At 40.9% G+C, this 18,135-nt stretch overlaps 1 protein-coding gene and 1 pseudogene across 2 annotated transcripts in view; one reads left to right on the top strand and one right to left on the bottom strand.

Annotated features, from left to right (window-relative positions):
* ZRANB1 (zinc finger RANBP2-type containing 1) overlaps positions 1-18,135 on the bottom strand; it is a 78,024-nt gene that overhangs the window by 48,517 nt on the left and 11,372 nt on the right. Inside the window, exon 2 of one of the 2 annotated variants that reach the window (XM_088842414.1) lies at positions 988-1,161. The exons of the other annotated variant lie outside the window; for it this stretch is intronic. Coding sequence (XP_088698540.1) covers positions 988-1,028 — 41 coding nt within the window. The 5' untranslated portion in view covers positions 1,029-1,161. The remainder of the gene's footprint in view (positions 1-987; positions 1,162-18,135) is intronic. 2 annotated transcript variants of the gene reach the window in all.
* Positions 8,591-17,554, top strand: LOC148776044 (large ribosomal subunit protein uL30m pseudogene; annotated as a pseudogene).

The following is an 18,135-nucleotide window of genomic DNA, read 5'->3' as shown; positions in this document are numbered from 1 at the left end:
TCTCACAGAAATGTTTCATCTCAGCCAGGTCATCACCATCAATTTAGAAAAATAACCAGTAATTAAAAGATTCAAAGGTAAGGGACAGAACACAAACCATGTATCTTAAACACATAACATTCTTAAATTATGAGCAACAGACTATTATGCTATTGAGGCATAGTACCACAATGTTTGATTCACTAAAGAATTCAGAAGATCAAACAGTCAACTCTATCCTTTTTCCTAAGGGAGAAAAGCAGCCTAAATGTGCTAATTACCCACTGCTCTTAATAAGCACAGGTAGAAAAGATGCTGAGGAGTAATGCTTACAATTAACAAAGTAACAATGTGAAACAAGATAATGTTCCTTGATAGCCTATATCCTAAAAATCTTGCTCTGTCTAGAGTGCAAAAAATAAAAACTGCACATTACCTACTCTCAGGACAATCAATCGACGAAACATCCCTGAGATAACCACTAGCATAATCACTCCAACATAATTCTGCATATTTATACTCAAAATATTCAATATTTAAAATGCACTCAATTACATTAACTATTTAAAAGGCTCCTAGGATTTACACTGGACTTACACTACAATACTATGAAGACTTTATTATTTAATGACAACCAATTTATAAATGAAGCAACTTGCACAGCAAATGTAATGATTTTTTTTAATGGCTTGAATTTAGACTTTGGCCACGAAAGCCAGCCTTTTCCTTTTCTTAAATCCTTTTCTCAACTAAATTTGTATCATCCTGCTACCTATGTGAAACCAAAAAAATGAAAGAAATCTAGGAAAAGTAACAGAAGTTTTTTCCTTCTTTCTCAAGTATTTTTCCTTTTGAACCTGGAAAGCAAAATCTTTCACTTTACAAGTGTATTATTACGTTCCTGCTTGCCAAGTCCTCACTCCTTTTAATAGCGTAAACATTGTTAAGAGGACAATTTCAATATAAGAGAGCCTACTATTTAATAGCTAAAATAAAAATGACACTTACTAAGATTTTAGTTTCCATGCTATAACCTCCACCTTGTACATGGTCAGAATGAAAGCACAGTTTACAGATCAGAACAAAGACAAGACTCAGTCGTCACGGTGGCTCAGACTCTGACTCCTCAGGAGATACTGCAAAATGTGGTAAGTGGTTCTGCAGAACTGTGAATAGCTATTCCTGTAAAGGAGACCAAAACTGAATTTCACTTGAAGCCTGCTACTTTATCCAAAAGTATTTATTTTTTTAAAAAGGCTTTATTTTTATAAATTCTCTATTCTAATCCTACTCATTTATTTTAATAATGGACTCCGATCTTTAGAATTTTAACATAGCAAAAAGTCAGCTGATTGGGTTGGTCAGTCAAATTAGGTACAGGAAAGATATTTTTCCCCTAAAACCTTAAACATATGTGTGTATGCACTATTATCATTAATCTTAAGTTGGTGGTAGGGCTTCCCACATAGCTCAGTTGGTAAAGAATCTGCCTACAATGCAGGAGATCCCAGTTCGATTGCTGGGTCGGGAAGATTCCCTGGAGAAGGGTATAGGCTACCCAATCTGGGCTTTCCTTGTGGTTCAGCTGGTAAAGAATCTGCCTGCAATGTGGGAGAACTGGGTTCCACCCCTGGGTTGGGAAGATTCCCCTGGAGAAGGGAGAGGCTACCCACTCCAGTATTCTGGCCTGAAGAATTCCATGGACTGAATAGTCCATGGGGTCACAAAGAGTTTGACACAACTGAGTGAGTGACAATTTAAGTTGGTAGTACCAATAAGTCAATTCCTACCTGAATTACTTATTACTATTGCAGAGGGAAAGATGGTATAAACCAAGTCAATAGAAAAAAGAAAATATATATATATATAGCTTATATTTAACTTTGAAATCCTTTTCTCATTCAGCAACTTTATTTTTCTCAAATCCAGGTAATTTATATTTATCTACTTAGATTTTTAAATTTAGTTTGCACCTATTGACTATACACAATCTGACAGCAATCCAAAAGTGTGTTGAAAGGCAAAGGCTAAAATCATAAAAAGCATCCATAAAATGGACAATTGAGATTTAATGGCAACTTTCATACTCATTAGGCAGTTTCTTCCTTTGGTTTCTCAGGAATGAAATATAAATAAATTACTTGCTCATGCTACTGGAAACTAAAATGAGCAAACAGAAACTTAACATGACAAGAACAAATGACATAATGTACATATCCAAGGATACATAATCTCAACATTTCATTTAAAACATTCACATTCAAAAATTCACGCCTGCTTTGATAAGTATTACTTTGATATAGTCTCAACTAAACAGTTTGTGGCCTTATGTTACCTTAGCTAATCTTCATGGAATCAATACTGTGCCAGCATAACTTAAATGTTCATGTCTCACAGAAAACAAACAAAAGACCATGCCATTAAAAAATAAAAAATCATCATGTGAGCCTGGTAAATAGCCTGTGTGTGCTGGATGCTTAGTCACTCAGTCGTGTCCAACTCTTTGTGACCTCATGGACTGTAGCCAGCCAGGTCCTCTGTCCATGGGATTCTCCAGGCAAGAATACTGGAGTGGGTTGTCATGCCCTCCTCCTCCAGGGGATCTTCCCAACCCAGGGATCGAACCCAGGTCTCCCGCACAGCAAGCAGATTCTTTACCGTGTGAGCCGCCAAGGAAGCCCGATACATAGCCTATCCCTCCCCAAAATTCAGGTAACTAAGCAATACCAAAACCAAGCTCAAGAATTCTGAGGTAAGTGCATTATATTAGACAATGATACATACAGTATACACTCTACTGAGACGTTGCAGGGATAGTTTTTTCATAACTGAAAATTAAAATTCAGTTTTAAATACAGGTGAATTTGTAGTGTATTTACAATTTTGAGTAATTGACCTCAAAATAGATATATTTCTTCTGTACTGTTTAGTGATGCTACACAAGTATGGTCTAGCTCACCATTAAACATGACAGTATGAACATGTTCACTGAGGAGCCCCTCCCTTTCTCTAACCACTGATCCATGCATCAAATACTCAGTTTCATTAGTGTTTGAACTTGGAAGTATATAATTAAAAGCAGTTGTGAATTTAATACTATAAAACTTTTTTACAAAGTTAAAATCCTGGAGAGAATTATCTGAGAGCATCATCTGTACCTGCTGCTGCTGCTGCTAAGTCACTTCGGTAATAGTAAATGTAATGGAAGAGTGAAAATAACATCAGTTCAACTACATGATTTTGCATTACTGAGATGAAATTAATACTGAGTACACTTTTTCTACCAAAGTCAAAACATCCCCAAAAGAACATGAAATTATTTTTAACAGCAACCAGCTCTAAGAGTTAATACTGCACACTGAAATAAAACCATTATTAAATATCTTTCAAGTAAACATATATTCAAATACCCAAGTAAATTTAATTTACAAGCCTACTTTTGCATAAAACACAGCTTTCCAAATTCTATCCAGTGAATCATACTTCAGTTAACTGGTACACAAAGCAACAATAAAATCTGTATAAGTGCCCCTTCAAGGGGCAGGAGACACAACCACTACTCTTAAATATTCCTTGGGTGAAATGCAATGCCAGCAGTTCCCATCTTGTGGACCAAAGAGTCCACAAATCTATACATCGAATCCCACCTGCAGACTGAATACTGTCTCCAAGCATATTAACCATTTTCTAGTATTAAATTCACGACTGCTTTTGATATACTTCCAAGTTCAAACACTAATAAAACTGAGTATTATGATGCATGAGTCAGTGGCTAGCAAAAGGGAGGGGCTCCTAACTGAACATTTTTTATACTGTCATGCTTAGCAGTGAATTAGACCATACTTGTGAAGCATTACTAAACACTACAAAGAAACATATCTATTTTGAGGTCAATTACTCAAAATTGTAAATACACTACAAATTCCCCCAACCACCTACTAAAACCCTCTGAAGGGGAACTAGAGAAGTGAAATGGTCCTCACCAAATACAAACTCCTTAAGAAACAAACTGACAGAAACTTAACTGCCAGTTAGTGTCAAATGACAGCCAGTTATCCAAAGGAAGGTCTAAGATATGTTTTATATGAGCTTTATTAATAAGCCTACATTATTAGTTTTTAATGTAAATTGTTAATGTAGATATTAATTAACATAAACCTGTGGAGATTTACAAATGCTCAGAAAGCATTTTAGGGGAATAAAGATGAAAGCTAAAACTAGAAGGATACTCCAAGCATGCTGAATTTTCAGGATCTATTAAAGTATTAGCACAAGGTAATTCTGAATGGCAATATTTATATTTTAACTCCTGAGCTCCAAATTCCACATAGTCATTTCCTCTTTTCCCCTCAGCATCTTTCTACATCACTGTCTTCCTCATAACAGTCAAGAGAAAAAACAACTGGTCTTGAGCAAGATCCTAAAGCTTCATGACATGGTGGACCGTATGTCTACAAATCTCACCTCATTGCGTGACTCCAATAGCTTGTCGCATTCCACATTAAACTTCTTATCGTCCACCTACAACAAACCCCAGCCTGACTTCTCTCTCTGGTTTCCATTAAGGACACCACTAATACTACTGGACCCAGCACAGCAACTCAGACTCATCTTGAATTCTGCCTTCACCCCTTAGATTCTTTCTAGTGGTTTCTGTACAATCAGTTTTCTTTCCATTTCAGCAGCCATCAACCCCTTTTCACAGTTCAGGTCAGAACTACTCTAATAGCCTCCTAAGTACCTTCCCTTTCTAAATCCATCCAGCTAACCATTACCAAAATAATCCTAATAACAGGGCCCTCTTTCTGAAACTCTTCTGTAACAGCACAAACTCTCAGCTGCTTCCCAACACACAAACACAGCACACACCCCGGACCCACTCATGTACTACCACCCCTCCACAACATAAACATGAAGACATTACCTGAGAAAAACAAACACAACAGACATATACACTCAGTTCTGGCAAATCCTACCCATCCTTTAAAGCTCAGTTCAAATCTCATCTCTCTCAAAGTTTTTCAAATCATTTCAAGTATATACACTCCAAGCAACCACAACACTTCTATCCATATTTGGCACCTACTGTATGTCTCCCTGGGTCTAGTTTCTGGAACAATGATTTGTGGAACACTGTGCCATATCATTCCCTACACTCGGTTTTCAATCAGAGCTTCCCAGGTGGCACCAGTGGTAAAGAATCCACCTGCCAATGCAGGAGACACCTGGGACTTTGGTTCCATCCTTGGGTCAGGAAGATCCCATGGAGTAGGAAATGGCAACCTGCTCCAGCACTCTCGCCTGGAAAACCCCATAGACAAAGGAGCCTGGCGGGGTACAGTCCACGGGGTTGCAGAGTCAGACATGACTGAGCGAGCACAGCAGAGCCAAGCTGTCAAGAACTTTGGCTCAGAGATTCTACTGGCACGGAGTGGGGACCAATCCTATGTTGAGAAAAATCCAGAGAGGAGACCATGTTGAGTGACCTGAACACAGAAAGGAGTGGAGCTTTTCAGCAATTTCAGGAAAAATAGGAGAGATTCTAGAGCATGGGATCCACTCCTGTAGCAAGACCTCAGTAGACAGTGCCTACCACTAACAATTAGGTGCCAAGCCAAAGGCACACAGGAGCTGGTTAAGTATTCAAGTCCTGAGGTGGCAAGGGCACAAGTGCACAGACTTCTGTGGTCATTAAACATCCTCTGGAAGTCCTAAATCTGTGTGAAATCATGTATAAATGATTAAGAATCAGTAAGACCTAAAAATATGCTGACCTTCCCCTCCTTCAGAGATCACTGTTATCTATCTCATCTGTATACCAAACATATTCACTAAGAAGATCCCTTCCAAGCAATGTGTGGATAAGTTGGACAAAATAACTTTGGTTAAAATAATAGTTAAAAATAACAATAATAAACTAACACTGTCATGGTGACTTTGGCCTTACTGGCAGTTACCAGTACAACAAGTACATGTAACTTCATTCTAACAAACCTAAGTCCTTAAAATATAACAAAGATTATAAAGTTTACATTTCAGTAAGTCAACACTGTGTTAATTAGGAAAATTAATAAAAGCTACAATGTTAACGGTTTGTCTTAAACCCCCAGATAACTAGTACCCCACTGATACATAAACACTGTGTTAATTTACGGTATGTCAAATCTCAAACCATAGTAAGGCTCCTTTTTAAAATCTGAATCCCAGTCATTTCAGGAGAAATTCTACCTATTTACATACTAGGGCTTTATCTGTAGTTTCACCAACTTTCTCTGTACTCTCCAGTTCTTCAGTTCAGTTCAGTCGCTCAGTCGTGTCCGACTCTCCGCGACCCCATGAATCACAGCACGCCAGGCCTCCCTGTCCATCACCAACTCCCGGAGTTCACTCAAACTCATGTCAACAGAGTCGGTGATGCCATCCAGCCATCTCATTCTCGGTCGTCCCCTTCTCCTCCCGCCCCCAACCTTTCCCAGCATCAGAGTCTTTTCCAGTGAGTCAGCTCGTCTCCAGTTCTTAGAGAGTAACAAACAAGAAAGGAGGAGTGATAAACACAAGGACAGATGGACACACAGACTGACCTTGAGCTACTGTGGAACCCATCTTAGCACGCTTCCTATACACAGTTTCAGACACATCACAGGTCAATCATGCACTGCAAATTATAGTCCTTATAAGCAAACCTAATGCAACAACCTAGGACGGGTTACAGAAGGTCTACGACACACTCAGAAATGTGGAAAGATGTATCTGTTAATTAAAATATCGTCCTTATGCTCAGGACACCTGCAATTTAACTAGATAAAAGACGATTATGGCTTTTCTTAACTGCACACAGAAGTGGGGAGATTATTTTCAAGAGTGCACATCAAGCCAGCATTTAAAATACAGTAAAGCAACTTTCACAGAAGCTATGCACATGCTACTTCACTCATACATGGATACATCCTATCCATCCTCTGCTCACACTGAACAGTTAGTCCCATTAACAACATCCGCAGGAACCAAACAACATCCACGGGGTTCTCCAGGCAAGAGTACTGCAGTGGATGGCCATTTCCTTCTCCAGGGGATCCTCCTGGCCCAGGGATTGAACCTGGGTCTCCCATATTGTGGGTAGATTCTTTACTGTCTGAGCTACCAGGGAAGCCCGGATAGGAACCAAAAGTCACGACCAAACCTAGTCCAACTAAAGGCCATCTTTTTAACCAAACACTATGTTATCTGTGTAACAGAGAAAGAAAGGGTAGAAATTTTTAAATAATCATTGGGTTCTGATATAAAAGTTGAAAAGCAGGCAGAAGCAAATGAATGAACTATTCCTAGGCAAAACCAACTCAGAGCTATTACAAAGACAAGTTACTCACAAATTTTATTTATTAATAGTGTGAAGTCATCCAATCAGATTACTTTTCTCACAATTCCTACTATAATGAATAACAGGAAAATAGGGTGGGGATTTTTGAGTTGCGTTTTCATTGCTTAGGCAGGGAGAACAAGCACGCAAAAGTTTAGTGAAGGACAACGTGGGAAGGAATGCCAAAGACAGCAGCAGCTTGAAAAAGGACCACTTACCCAACTATTAGAGATGAATGAGTGTACAGGCCAACTTTGTCTATTTCACAATTTTGCCAGGGTCAGCCTTGTCCAACTAAGAAAACAGCTAACATGTAAGCATTTACTATATGCCAGATACTGTTCTAAGTACTGTACATATTATTAACTAATCTAATCCTCAGAACTCTATGAAACAGGTACTACTATTAATATAATCTCCAATTTTAAAGACTGGAAACAGGAAAGAAACGTTGAATAACTTTCCTGAAGTGACAAAACTGGTGTGTGGCACAGCCAGGATTTGAACTTGGGCATTCTGGCTCCAAAGTCTGTACTAAACGGACAAGGTAATAAAAATACACTTATACTGCAGCCCATAATCACTTATTCCCATTATTCAGAATTTGGACAACTAATAAACTGTACTAAGTGACTCACTAAACAGTCTTTCCTAGATAACTAATAACAGACAATCTCTAAACAAGCAAATTAAACTTGAAAACACACACTTGGTCAAATTTTCTTAGCTTTTTATTTTAAAGTTACACAGAATCTTCCCAAAGCTTATCTAGATTGAGAACTACTGCAAAATGCCTAAAAAGTTAAGTAAGCAGGACCTAAAAAGTTATTTCTAAAAACAAGATAACACTAAGTTTTCCATGTAAAATTAAGTGGGGAAAAGAAAAAGAAACAACCTGATATATACATCATGGCTTTTGACTATAAAATGCTTTTTAAGTATTTTTTATTCTGGAGACAATCCCTGGAGAAGAAAATGTAAAAGTCAGCTTGACTTCTCTTAAACTAATACACTAATCCAAACTACTAAAGAAATGAAAGTACATCAATTAAAAGTACATCAACAGAAAAGCTTCCATTTTCATTGAGACAACTGAAAAAGGGAAAAGTCTCCCCAAATGACAAGCATGTGTGAATTTCACAGCCTATCCATGGCCTTCTATTAGAGCAAAGAAAGACTACCTGTGAGACAGTAAATAAATCATTTTTATTGCTAAGAGCCTCAGTTTTCTCATCTGTGAAAAAATGAGTTAAGATGATCTCCAGGGACTCCCTTGGTGACACAGTGGATAATAACCTGCCTGGCAATGCAGGAGACACGGAAATCCAGGAAAACGCCACATGCCACGGAGCAACTACGCCCATACGCCACAACTACCGAGTCCATGTTCTAGAGCCCGTGAGCCACAACCAATGAGCCCCTGAGCCACAACTACGAAAGCCCTCACGCCTCAGAGCCCATGCACCACAACCAGAGAGTAGCCCTTGCTGTCTGCAACTAGAGAAAGCCCCATGCAGCAGGGAAGACCCAGCATAGGAAAAAACAAATAAATAGAGCAGAGCGTGTAAAAACCCTAACTCGCAGAGTCTCACATTCTTCTGTGTAAAGACTCACTTCAGGGGGTAGAGATAAATTGGGAGCTTGGGACAGACATATACACACTACTGTATATAAAACAGACAGCTAATAAGGACCCACTATTGTACAGCACAGGGAACTCTACTCAATACTCTTTAATGGTATGCTGTGTGCTCAGTGTACAACTCTGTGACCCCATGGATGGTAGCCCACCAGGCTCCTCCGTCCATGGGATTCTCCAGGCAAGAATACTAGTGTGGGTTGCCATTTCCTTCTTCAGGGGATCTTCCCGACCCAGGGATCAAGTCTTTAAAAAGATTGACTTTATTCATTTTGCAAATAAACACTTTTTAACTTTTCCCTGCTCCATCTGTGACAAACTCCAACAGGCAAGCCCAAATTTTAAAATATGCACTTAAGTTAATGATCACTTAATATATCTAAACAGTATCAAAATCCTACTTCTAAAACACAGCTATATCAATAAATTCATACACAATACCACCAATGAATTATTTGTGCCAAATGTTATAACACCTGAATGCGACTGAGCTTTGAGATGTAACTACCAGTTCACAGGATCACAGGGGATAGAGATTCAAACTGATTCCACGGAGATGCAGTCAGTAAATTCCTATGGGTTTGTGTATATTAAAACTTGTGCTTAGTTGCTCAGTCATGTCTGACTCTTTGCAACCCCATGGACTGCAGCTTGCCAGGCTCCTCTGTCCTGGGGATTCTCCAGGCAAGAATACTGGAGTGGGTTGCCATGCCCTCCTCCAGGGGATCTTCCCAACCCAGGGATCGAACCCAGGTCTCCCGCATTGCAGACAAATTCTTTACCATCTGCGCCACCAGAGGAGCCCATATTAAAACTTTAATATGTGTTAAAAATTAACTTAAACACTGAACTGATATTAAGAAGTTATTAAAATTTTAAGGTGTGATTAACTATGGTATCCTTTGACTGTGTGGATCACAATAAACTGCGGAAAATTCTGAAAGAGATGGGAATACCAGACCACCTGACCTGCCTCTTGAGAAACCTGTATGCAGGTCAGGAAGCAACAGTCAGAACTTGACATGGAACAACAGACTGGTTCCAAATAGGAAAGGGAGTGCGTCAAGGCTGTATATTGTCACCTTGCTTATTTAACTTATATGCAGAGTACATCATGAGGAACGCTGGGCTGGAAGAAGCACAAGCTGGAATCAAGATTGCTGGAAGAAATATCAATAATCTCAGATATGCAGATGACACTACCCTTATGGCAGAAAGTGAAGAGGAACTCAAAAGCCTCTTGATGAAAGTGAAAGAGGAGAGTGAAAAGGTTGGCTTGAAGCTCAACATTCAGAAAACAAAGATCATGGCATCTGGTCCCATCACTTCATGGGAAATAGATGGAAAAACAGTGGAAACAGTGTCAGACTTTATTTTTGGGGGCTCCAAAATCACTGCAGATGCTGACTGCAGCCATGAAATTAAAAGACGCTTACTCCTTGGAAGGAAAGTTATGACCAACCTAGAGAGCATATTAAAAAGCAGAGACATTACTTTGCCAACAAAGGTCCGTCCAGTCAAGGCTATGGTTTTTCCCGTGGTGATGTTTGGATGTGAGAGTTGGACTGTGAAGAAAGCTGATCGCCGAAGAATTGATGCTTTTGAACTGTGGTGTTGGAGAAGACTCTTGAGAGTCCCTTGTACCGCAAGGAGATCCAACCAGTCCATTCTAAGGGAGATCGATCCTGGGTGTTCACTGGAAGGACTGATGCTAAAGCTGAAACTGCAATACTTTGGCCACCTCATGCGATGAGTTGACTCACTGGAAAAGACTCTGATGCTGGGAAGGGTTGGGGGCGGGAGGAGAAGGGGACGACGGAGAATGAGATGGCTGGATGGCATCACCGACTCTATGGACATGAGTTTGAGTGAACTCCGGGAGTTGGTGATGGACAGGGAGGCCTGGCGTGCTGTGATTCATGGGGTCGCAGAGAGTCGGACACGACTGAGCGACTGAACTGAACTGAACTGAATCTATGTTTCTGAAAGAGTACTTCTCTCTTAAGAGAAACATGCTGAGTTATTTACAGTATTATGTCTTGAATTTGCTTTAAAATAACTCACTGGGAAGATGCAAGAATATAAATGAAACAAGACTAGACATGCGCTGCTAACTGGGTGATGGATTTAAATGAGAACTCACTCTCCCAGTCTCTCTGTATGTGTATTTGCTTGAAATTTTTCACAATGGAAAGTTTTTTAAATCAAGAAGGTAACAAATGCTATTACAGACTAAGAATCAAGCCTTTAATTCTAAGACTAGATTGCTAAGACAAGAAAAGGAGCAAGAAGCAGTATATATCATGTATTGTTAAGACTGTTACTCAAAACTTGGTCCAGCGTCCTGTGATATTCTACAAACTGTTTACTAGTCTATAGAGAAAATGAGTAATTTTACTAGCAATTTTAAAGAGTAATTTTACGATTGCTGAAAATAGTAGTAAAACATCTGAGCATGTGTTTGAGATGCAATGCTAAAACATTTGAAAAACTTATCCTCTTTTTAAAACTCATAGGTATGGTTCATTAGAGAAAACATATCAAAATATGAACCAGCTTCTTTCATGCTAAACTTGCAGAGGAGTATCACACTTCAGAAAACCAAGACAGACTTAAACTGGAGTGACAAAAATCCATCTTTTCAACCCAGGCAAAAGCCCTCAACAAAATAGAAACAATCAAATCCAACGATGTATAAAAAGAATTCTACATCAGAACTAAGTGGGGTTTATTCCAGATATGCAAGCTTAGTTCAGTGTTCAAAAATCAATACACATAACACATCCTATCAACAGGCTAAAGAAAAATCACATGACCACATACATACATGAAGAACAAGTATTTTACAAAATCCAACATGATTTAAAAAAACAAACAGCAGATTTCAGGGGTACCTTCTCAATGCAATAAAGAGCATGTACATAAACCTGCACATCAACTTTATACTTGACAGTGAGAAACTAGAAACTTTTCAGCTAATACCCATATTAGGGCAAGGTCGTCCCCTCTCACCACTCCTTTTCAATGTCAAACTGGAAATTCCTGCGAGTATTGTAAAATAAGAAAAGAAAAGAAAAAGGATACAGATTGGGAAGTAAGAAAATTGTTTATATTTGCAGATGACAGGATTATCTATGAAGAAAATCCAAAAAAGAATCAACAAAACTACAGCTACTACAGGATTATAACAGGGTTGCAGGATAAAGGTTGCTGCTGCTAAGTCACTTCAGTCGTGTCCGACTCTGTGTGACCCCATAGACGGATGCCCACCAGGCTCCCCTGTCCCTGGGATTCTCCAGGCAAGAACACTGGAGTGGGTTGCCATTTCCTTCTCCAATGTGTGAAAGTGAAAAGTGAAAATGAAGTCACTCAGTCGTGTCTGACCCTTAGCGACCCCACGGACTGCAGCCCACCAGGCTCCTCCATCCATGGGATTTTCCAGGCAATAGTACTGGAGTGGCTTGCCATTGCCTTCTCCGAGGATAAAGGTTAAGTCAATTGCTTTCCTATATACCAGCAATAAACAAATGGAATTTGAAATTTAAAACACATCACCATTTACATTAGCACCCCCAAAAACGGATTACTTAAAGTCAAAGAACGTATTATTCTGACTTCTTGACTACAGCTACATTGGGCTTCCCTGGTGGTTCAGATGGTACAGAATCTGTCTGCAATGCAAGAGACCTGGGTTCGATCTCTAGGTTGGGAAGATCCCCTGGAGAAGGGAATGGCAACCCACCCCAGTATTCCTGCCTAGAGAATTCCATGGACAGAGGAGCCTGGCAGGCTACAGTCCATGGGGACACGACTGAGCGACTTCACTTTCATACAGTTACACTAATCAAAACACTGGTACTGATGTAACAACAGGTCAGTGAAATAGAATAGAGAGCCCAGAAACTGACCCACACATACAGAGTCCACTGATATTTGACTTGAATAAGGAAAGGCAATACAATGGAGAAAAAAATCCTTTCAAAAAATTGTGCTGAAACCACTGGACATCCACACGCGAAAACAAAAACAGCTCATAGACCTCACAACCCTCACAAAAATCCCCTCAAAATGGATCACAGACCAAATGGTAAATTGTTGTTGCTGTTCAGTTGCTCAGTCGTGTCTGACTCTCTGCGACCCCATGAACCATGCAGCGCGCCAGGCTTCCCTGTCATTCACTGTCTCCTGGAGTTTGCTCAAACTCATGTCCATTGAGTCAGTGATGCCATCCAGCCATCTCATCCTCTGTCGTCCCCTTTTCCTCCCGCCTCCAATCCTTCCCAGCATCAGGGTCTTTTCCAGTGAGTCAGCTCTTCCCATCAGGTGGCCAAAGTATTGGAGCTTCAGCTTCAGCATCAGTCCTTCCAATGAATATTCAGGGCTGACTTCCTTTAGGATGGACTGGTTTGATCTCTTTGATGTACAAAGGGACTTTCAAGGGTCTTCTTCAACACCACAGTTCGAAAGCATCAATTCTTCGAGGCTCAGCCTTCTTATAGTCCAACTCTCACATCCATACATGACTACTGGAAAAACCATAGCTTTGACTATACAGACCTTTGTCGGCAAAGTGATGTCTCTGCTTTTTAATACACCGTAGGTTTGTCACAGCTATTCTTCCAAGGAGGAAGGGTCTTTTAATTTCGGGGCTGCAGTCACCATCTGCAGTGATCTTGGAGCCCAAGAAAATGAAATCTGACACTTTCCACGTTATTCCTATCTATTTGCCATGAAGTGACAGGACCAGATGCCATGATATTAGTTTTCTGAACGTTGAGTTTAAAGCCAGCTTTTTCACTTTCCTCTTTCACCTTCATCATGAAGCTCGTAGATCCTATTCACTAAATGGAGAGCTATAAAATCCCCAGAAGATAATATGAAAGGAAATCTAGATGACCTTGACTACACCAATGACTTTTCAGATAAAACCCAAAGACACAATCCATGAAAGATATATTTGATAAACTAGATTTAGTAAAATTGAAAATTTCTGTTCTACAAAAGACATGGTCAAGAGAATGACGAGATAAGCCAAAAAAGAGGAAAAAATATCTGATAAAGACTGCTATCTAAACTATAAAGAGCTCTTGAAACTCAATAAAACACCCTAATTAAAACAAGGCAAAGACCTGAACAGACACTTCATCAAGGAAGATACACAGACGGCAAATAGCACATGAAAAACATTCAACATTACACCTCATGCAGTCCAGTCGCTCAGTTGTGTCCGACTCTCCGCGACCCCATGAATCACAGCACGCCAGGCCTCCCTGTCCATGACCAATTCCTGGAGTTCACTCAAACTCATGTCCGAGTCGGTGATGCCATCAAGCCATCTCATCCTCTGTCTTCCCCGTCTCCTCCCGCCCCCAATCCCTCCCAGCAACAGTCTTTTCCAGTGAGTCAACTCTTCGCATGAGGTGGCCAAAGTATTGCAGTTTCAGCTTTAGCATCACTCCTTCCAATGAACACCCAGGATTGATCTCCTTTAGAATAGACTGGTTGGATCTCCTTGCAGTCCAAGGGACTCTCAAGAGTCTTCTCCAACACCACAGTTCAAAAGCATCAATTCTTCGGCGATCAGCTGTCTTCACAGTCCAACTCTCACATCCATACATGACCACAGGAAAAACCATAGCCTTACTAGACGGACCTTGGTTGGCAAAGTAATGTCTCTGCTTTTTAATATACTATCTAGGTTGGTCATAACTTTCCTCCCAAGAAGTAAGTGTCTTTTAATTTCATGGCTGCAATCAGCATCTACAGTGATTTTGGAGCCCCCAAAAATAAAGACTGACACTGTTTCCACTGTTTCCCCATCTATTTCCCATGAAGTGATGGGACCAGATGCCATGATCTTCGTTTTCTGAATGTTGAGCTTCAAGCCAACTTTTTCACTCTCCTCTTTCACTTTCATCAAGAGGCTTTTTAGTTTCTCTTCACTTTCTGCCATAAGAGTGGTGTCATCTGCATATCTGAGGTTATTGATATTTCTCCCGGCAATCTTGATTCCAGCTTGTGCTTCTTCCAGCCCAGCGTTCCTCATGATGTACTCGGCATATAAGTTAAATAAGCAGGGTGACAATATACAGCCTTGATAGACTCCTTTTCCTATTTGGAACCAGTCTGTTGTTCCATGTCCACTTCTAACTGTTGCTTCCTGACCTGCATATAGGTATCTCAAGAGGCAGGTCAGGTGGTCTGGTATTCCCATCTCTTTCAGAATTTTCCACAGTTTATTGTGATCCACACAGTCAAAGGCTTTCGTACAGTCAATAAAGCAGAAATAGATGTTTTTCTGGAACTTCTCTTGCTTTTTCCATGATCCAGCGAATGCTGGCAATTTGATCTCTGGTTCCTCTGCCTTTTCTGAAACCAGCTTTGCTGCTTCTGCTAAGTCACTTCAGTCATGTCCGACTCCATGCGACCCCATAGACAGCAGCCCACCAGGCTCCCCCATCCCTGGGATTCTCCAGACAAGAACACTGGAGTGGGTTGCCATTTCCCTCTCCAATGCATAAAAGTGAAAAGTCAAAGTGAAGTCGCTCAGTCGTGTCCGACCCTCAGCGACCCCATGGACTGCAGCCCACCAGGCTCCTCCATCTATGGGATTTTCCAGGCAAGTGTACTGGAGTGGGGTGCCACTGCCTTCTCCGAAAACCAGCTTTAGAGAACCGCAAATTAAGACTGCAAGGAGATGCGACTACACAGCTCCTGGAGTGAGCAAATTCAGAACACTGACAACAAAGGCTAGCAAGGCGCAGCCGACAAGAACCCCCACCTGCTGCTGGCTCATTGGAGCCTGCCAATCTCTCCCCTTGTAGCTCGGCTGGTGAAGAGTCCGCCTGCAGTGCAGGAGGCAGGGCTTCAATTCCCGGGTAGGGAAGAGCCCCTGGGGAAGGAGACGTCTACCCACTCCAGTATTTTTGCCTGGAGAATCCCATGGACAGAGGAGCCTGGTGGGCTACAGTCCATGGGGCCCTAAGGCTCAGACACAACTTGGCGACTAAACCACCACCAGTGTTTCATCGTTGTTTAGTCACTAAGTTGTGTCTGACCCTGCGACCCAGCGGACTATAGTCCAACAGACTGCTCTGTCCATGGGATTTCCCAGGGAAGAATACTGGAGTGGGTTGCCGTATCCCTCTCCAGGGGACCTTCCTGACTCAGGGAATGAACCCACATTTTCTGCATTGGCACGCGGCTTATTTACGACTGACCACCAGGGAAACCCCTATTCTTTCCACGTTGTTGTGCAGTCGCTAAGTCGTGTCCAACTCTTTGCAACCCCATGGACTACAGCAAGCCAGACTCCCCTGTCCTTCACTATCTCCCAGAGTTTGCTCAATGATGCCATCTTATCATCTCATCCTTTGTTACCCCCTTCTTCTGCCCTCAGTCATCAGGGTCGTTTTCCATTGAGCAGGCTCTCTTACCATATGACCGAGCAATTGTGCATCTTGGAATTTACTCCAAGGAGTTGAAATTATAGGTCCATACAAAAACCTGCACATCGATGTTTATAGCAGCTTTATTCAAACTGCCAAAACTTGCAAGCAACCAAAGTTCAGAAGGTGAATGGATAGAGTACATCCAGACAAGAAAATATTTAGCAGTAAAGAAAAATGAACTAACAAGCCATGAAAAGACATGGAGGAACCTTAAAGGCATATTACTAAGTGAAAGAAGCCAGTCTGAAATGGCTATATTCTGTTTGATTCCAAGTACATAACATTCTGGAAAAGGCAAAACTGGAGATAAAAAAAAAGAATCAGGGGTTGGTGAGAGGGAGGGATGAACAGGCAGAACACAGGATTTTTAGGGCAATGAAACTATTCTGTATGACACTATAATGGTGGATACATGGCATGATACATTCGTCAAAACCCATAAAATGTTCACACCAAAAATGAACCTTAATGTAAGCTATGTACTCTGACTGGTAATTGTACATCATAGTAGACTCATCAACATAACAAATATACCACTCAGGTGCAGGATGCTGATAGTAAAAGAGATTATGCAGTCAGTGGTTAACTTAAGGCTGAGAGACTTCTAGCAACTGCTGCCTCTAAGGAGAACAGCCACCACATCCACGGCAGGGATTTTGCGCTCAATAGTTCAGAGCCCCCCAGGGAGACTACAGATGGCAACAAAAGGTGTGGAACCTCTCGTTTGTACAGACTGGATTCGTCACAAATTTACGAGGTCAAGAATTCCAGATGAAGTTTTTCAGACTTCACCTGAAGATCATGAAAAATACGCTGGGGATCCACAGCAACCTCATAAACTGCATATTGTTACCAGAATAAAAAGTACAAAAAGACGTCCATATTGGGAGAAAGATATAATAAAGATGCTTTGGTTACAAAAAGCACACACTCCTCAAGTTCACAAGAATATCCCTTCAGTGAATGCAAAACTGAAAGTGGTTAAACATTTGATAAGAATCAAGCCCCCTGAAGCTGCCCCAGGGTCTCCCAACAGAGGACATGTCCAACACGTGCCTGAAGAGCACTGGTGAGCTGGTCGTGTGGTGGCTTCTGAACCCCGCAGACCAGGAAGTGAAGAACTGCTGACAGCCCGGCAGCTTCAGAGTAAAAAGTGGAAGTCATTTCTATTTAAAGATGGTGAGAAAGTGTTCTCATTAAAATACTGGAAAAAAAAAAAAAAGAGGTTATGCATGTGTAGAGTGAGGAGTATAAAAACTTTACTTTCTGCTCAATTCTGTAGTGAACCTAAACTGCTCTAAAAAATAAAGACATAAAAAATCTACTTCTTAACAATGTTTTTAGTCACTAATATCCAGGAAATATTTTCTTAAAAAAAAAATAGTCCTCAGAATGACAGGAAGTTTTAACAACTATGTAACTTTTGGTGTGAACTTATTAATAAAACTGCTCTAAAAAATAAAATCTGGGTTTTTCTGGTGGTCCTGCGGTTAAGAGTCCACCTTGCAATGCAGGAGACACGGGTTCGATCCCGAGTCTGGGAAGAGACCACATGCCTCAGAGCAACTAAGCCCATGAACCACAACTCTGCGTCCACTAGCCCTAGAGATCCATCCACAGCAAGAGAAGCCAGCATAATGAGAAGCCTGCACACCGCAACCCGGGAGCAGCCCTCACCAAGCAACCGAGACCCAGTGCAGCCAAAGATA

The sequence above is a fragment of the Moschus berezovskii genome, chromosome 12, assembly GCF_049115385.1.
Source record: "Moschus berezovskii isolate FMDL1 chromosome 12, NW_MosBer_1.0, whole genome shotgun sequence".
Classification (NCBI taxonomy): Eukaryota; Metazoa; Chordata; class Mammalia; order Artiodactyla; family Moschidae; genus Moschus; species Moschus berezovskii.
The sequence above is the reverse complement of the archived record's forward strand: the minus strand, read 5'-3'. Positions and strand labels throughout refer to the sequence as shown.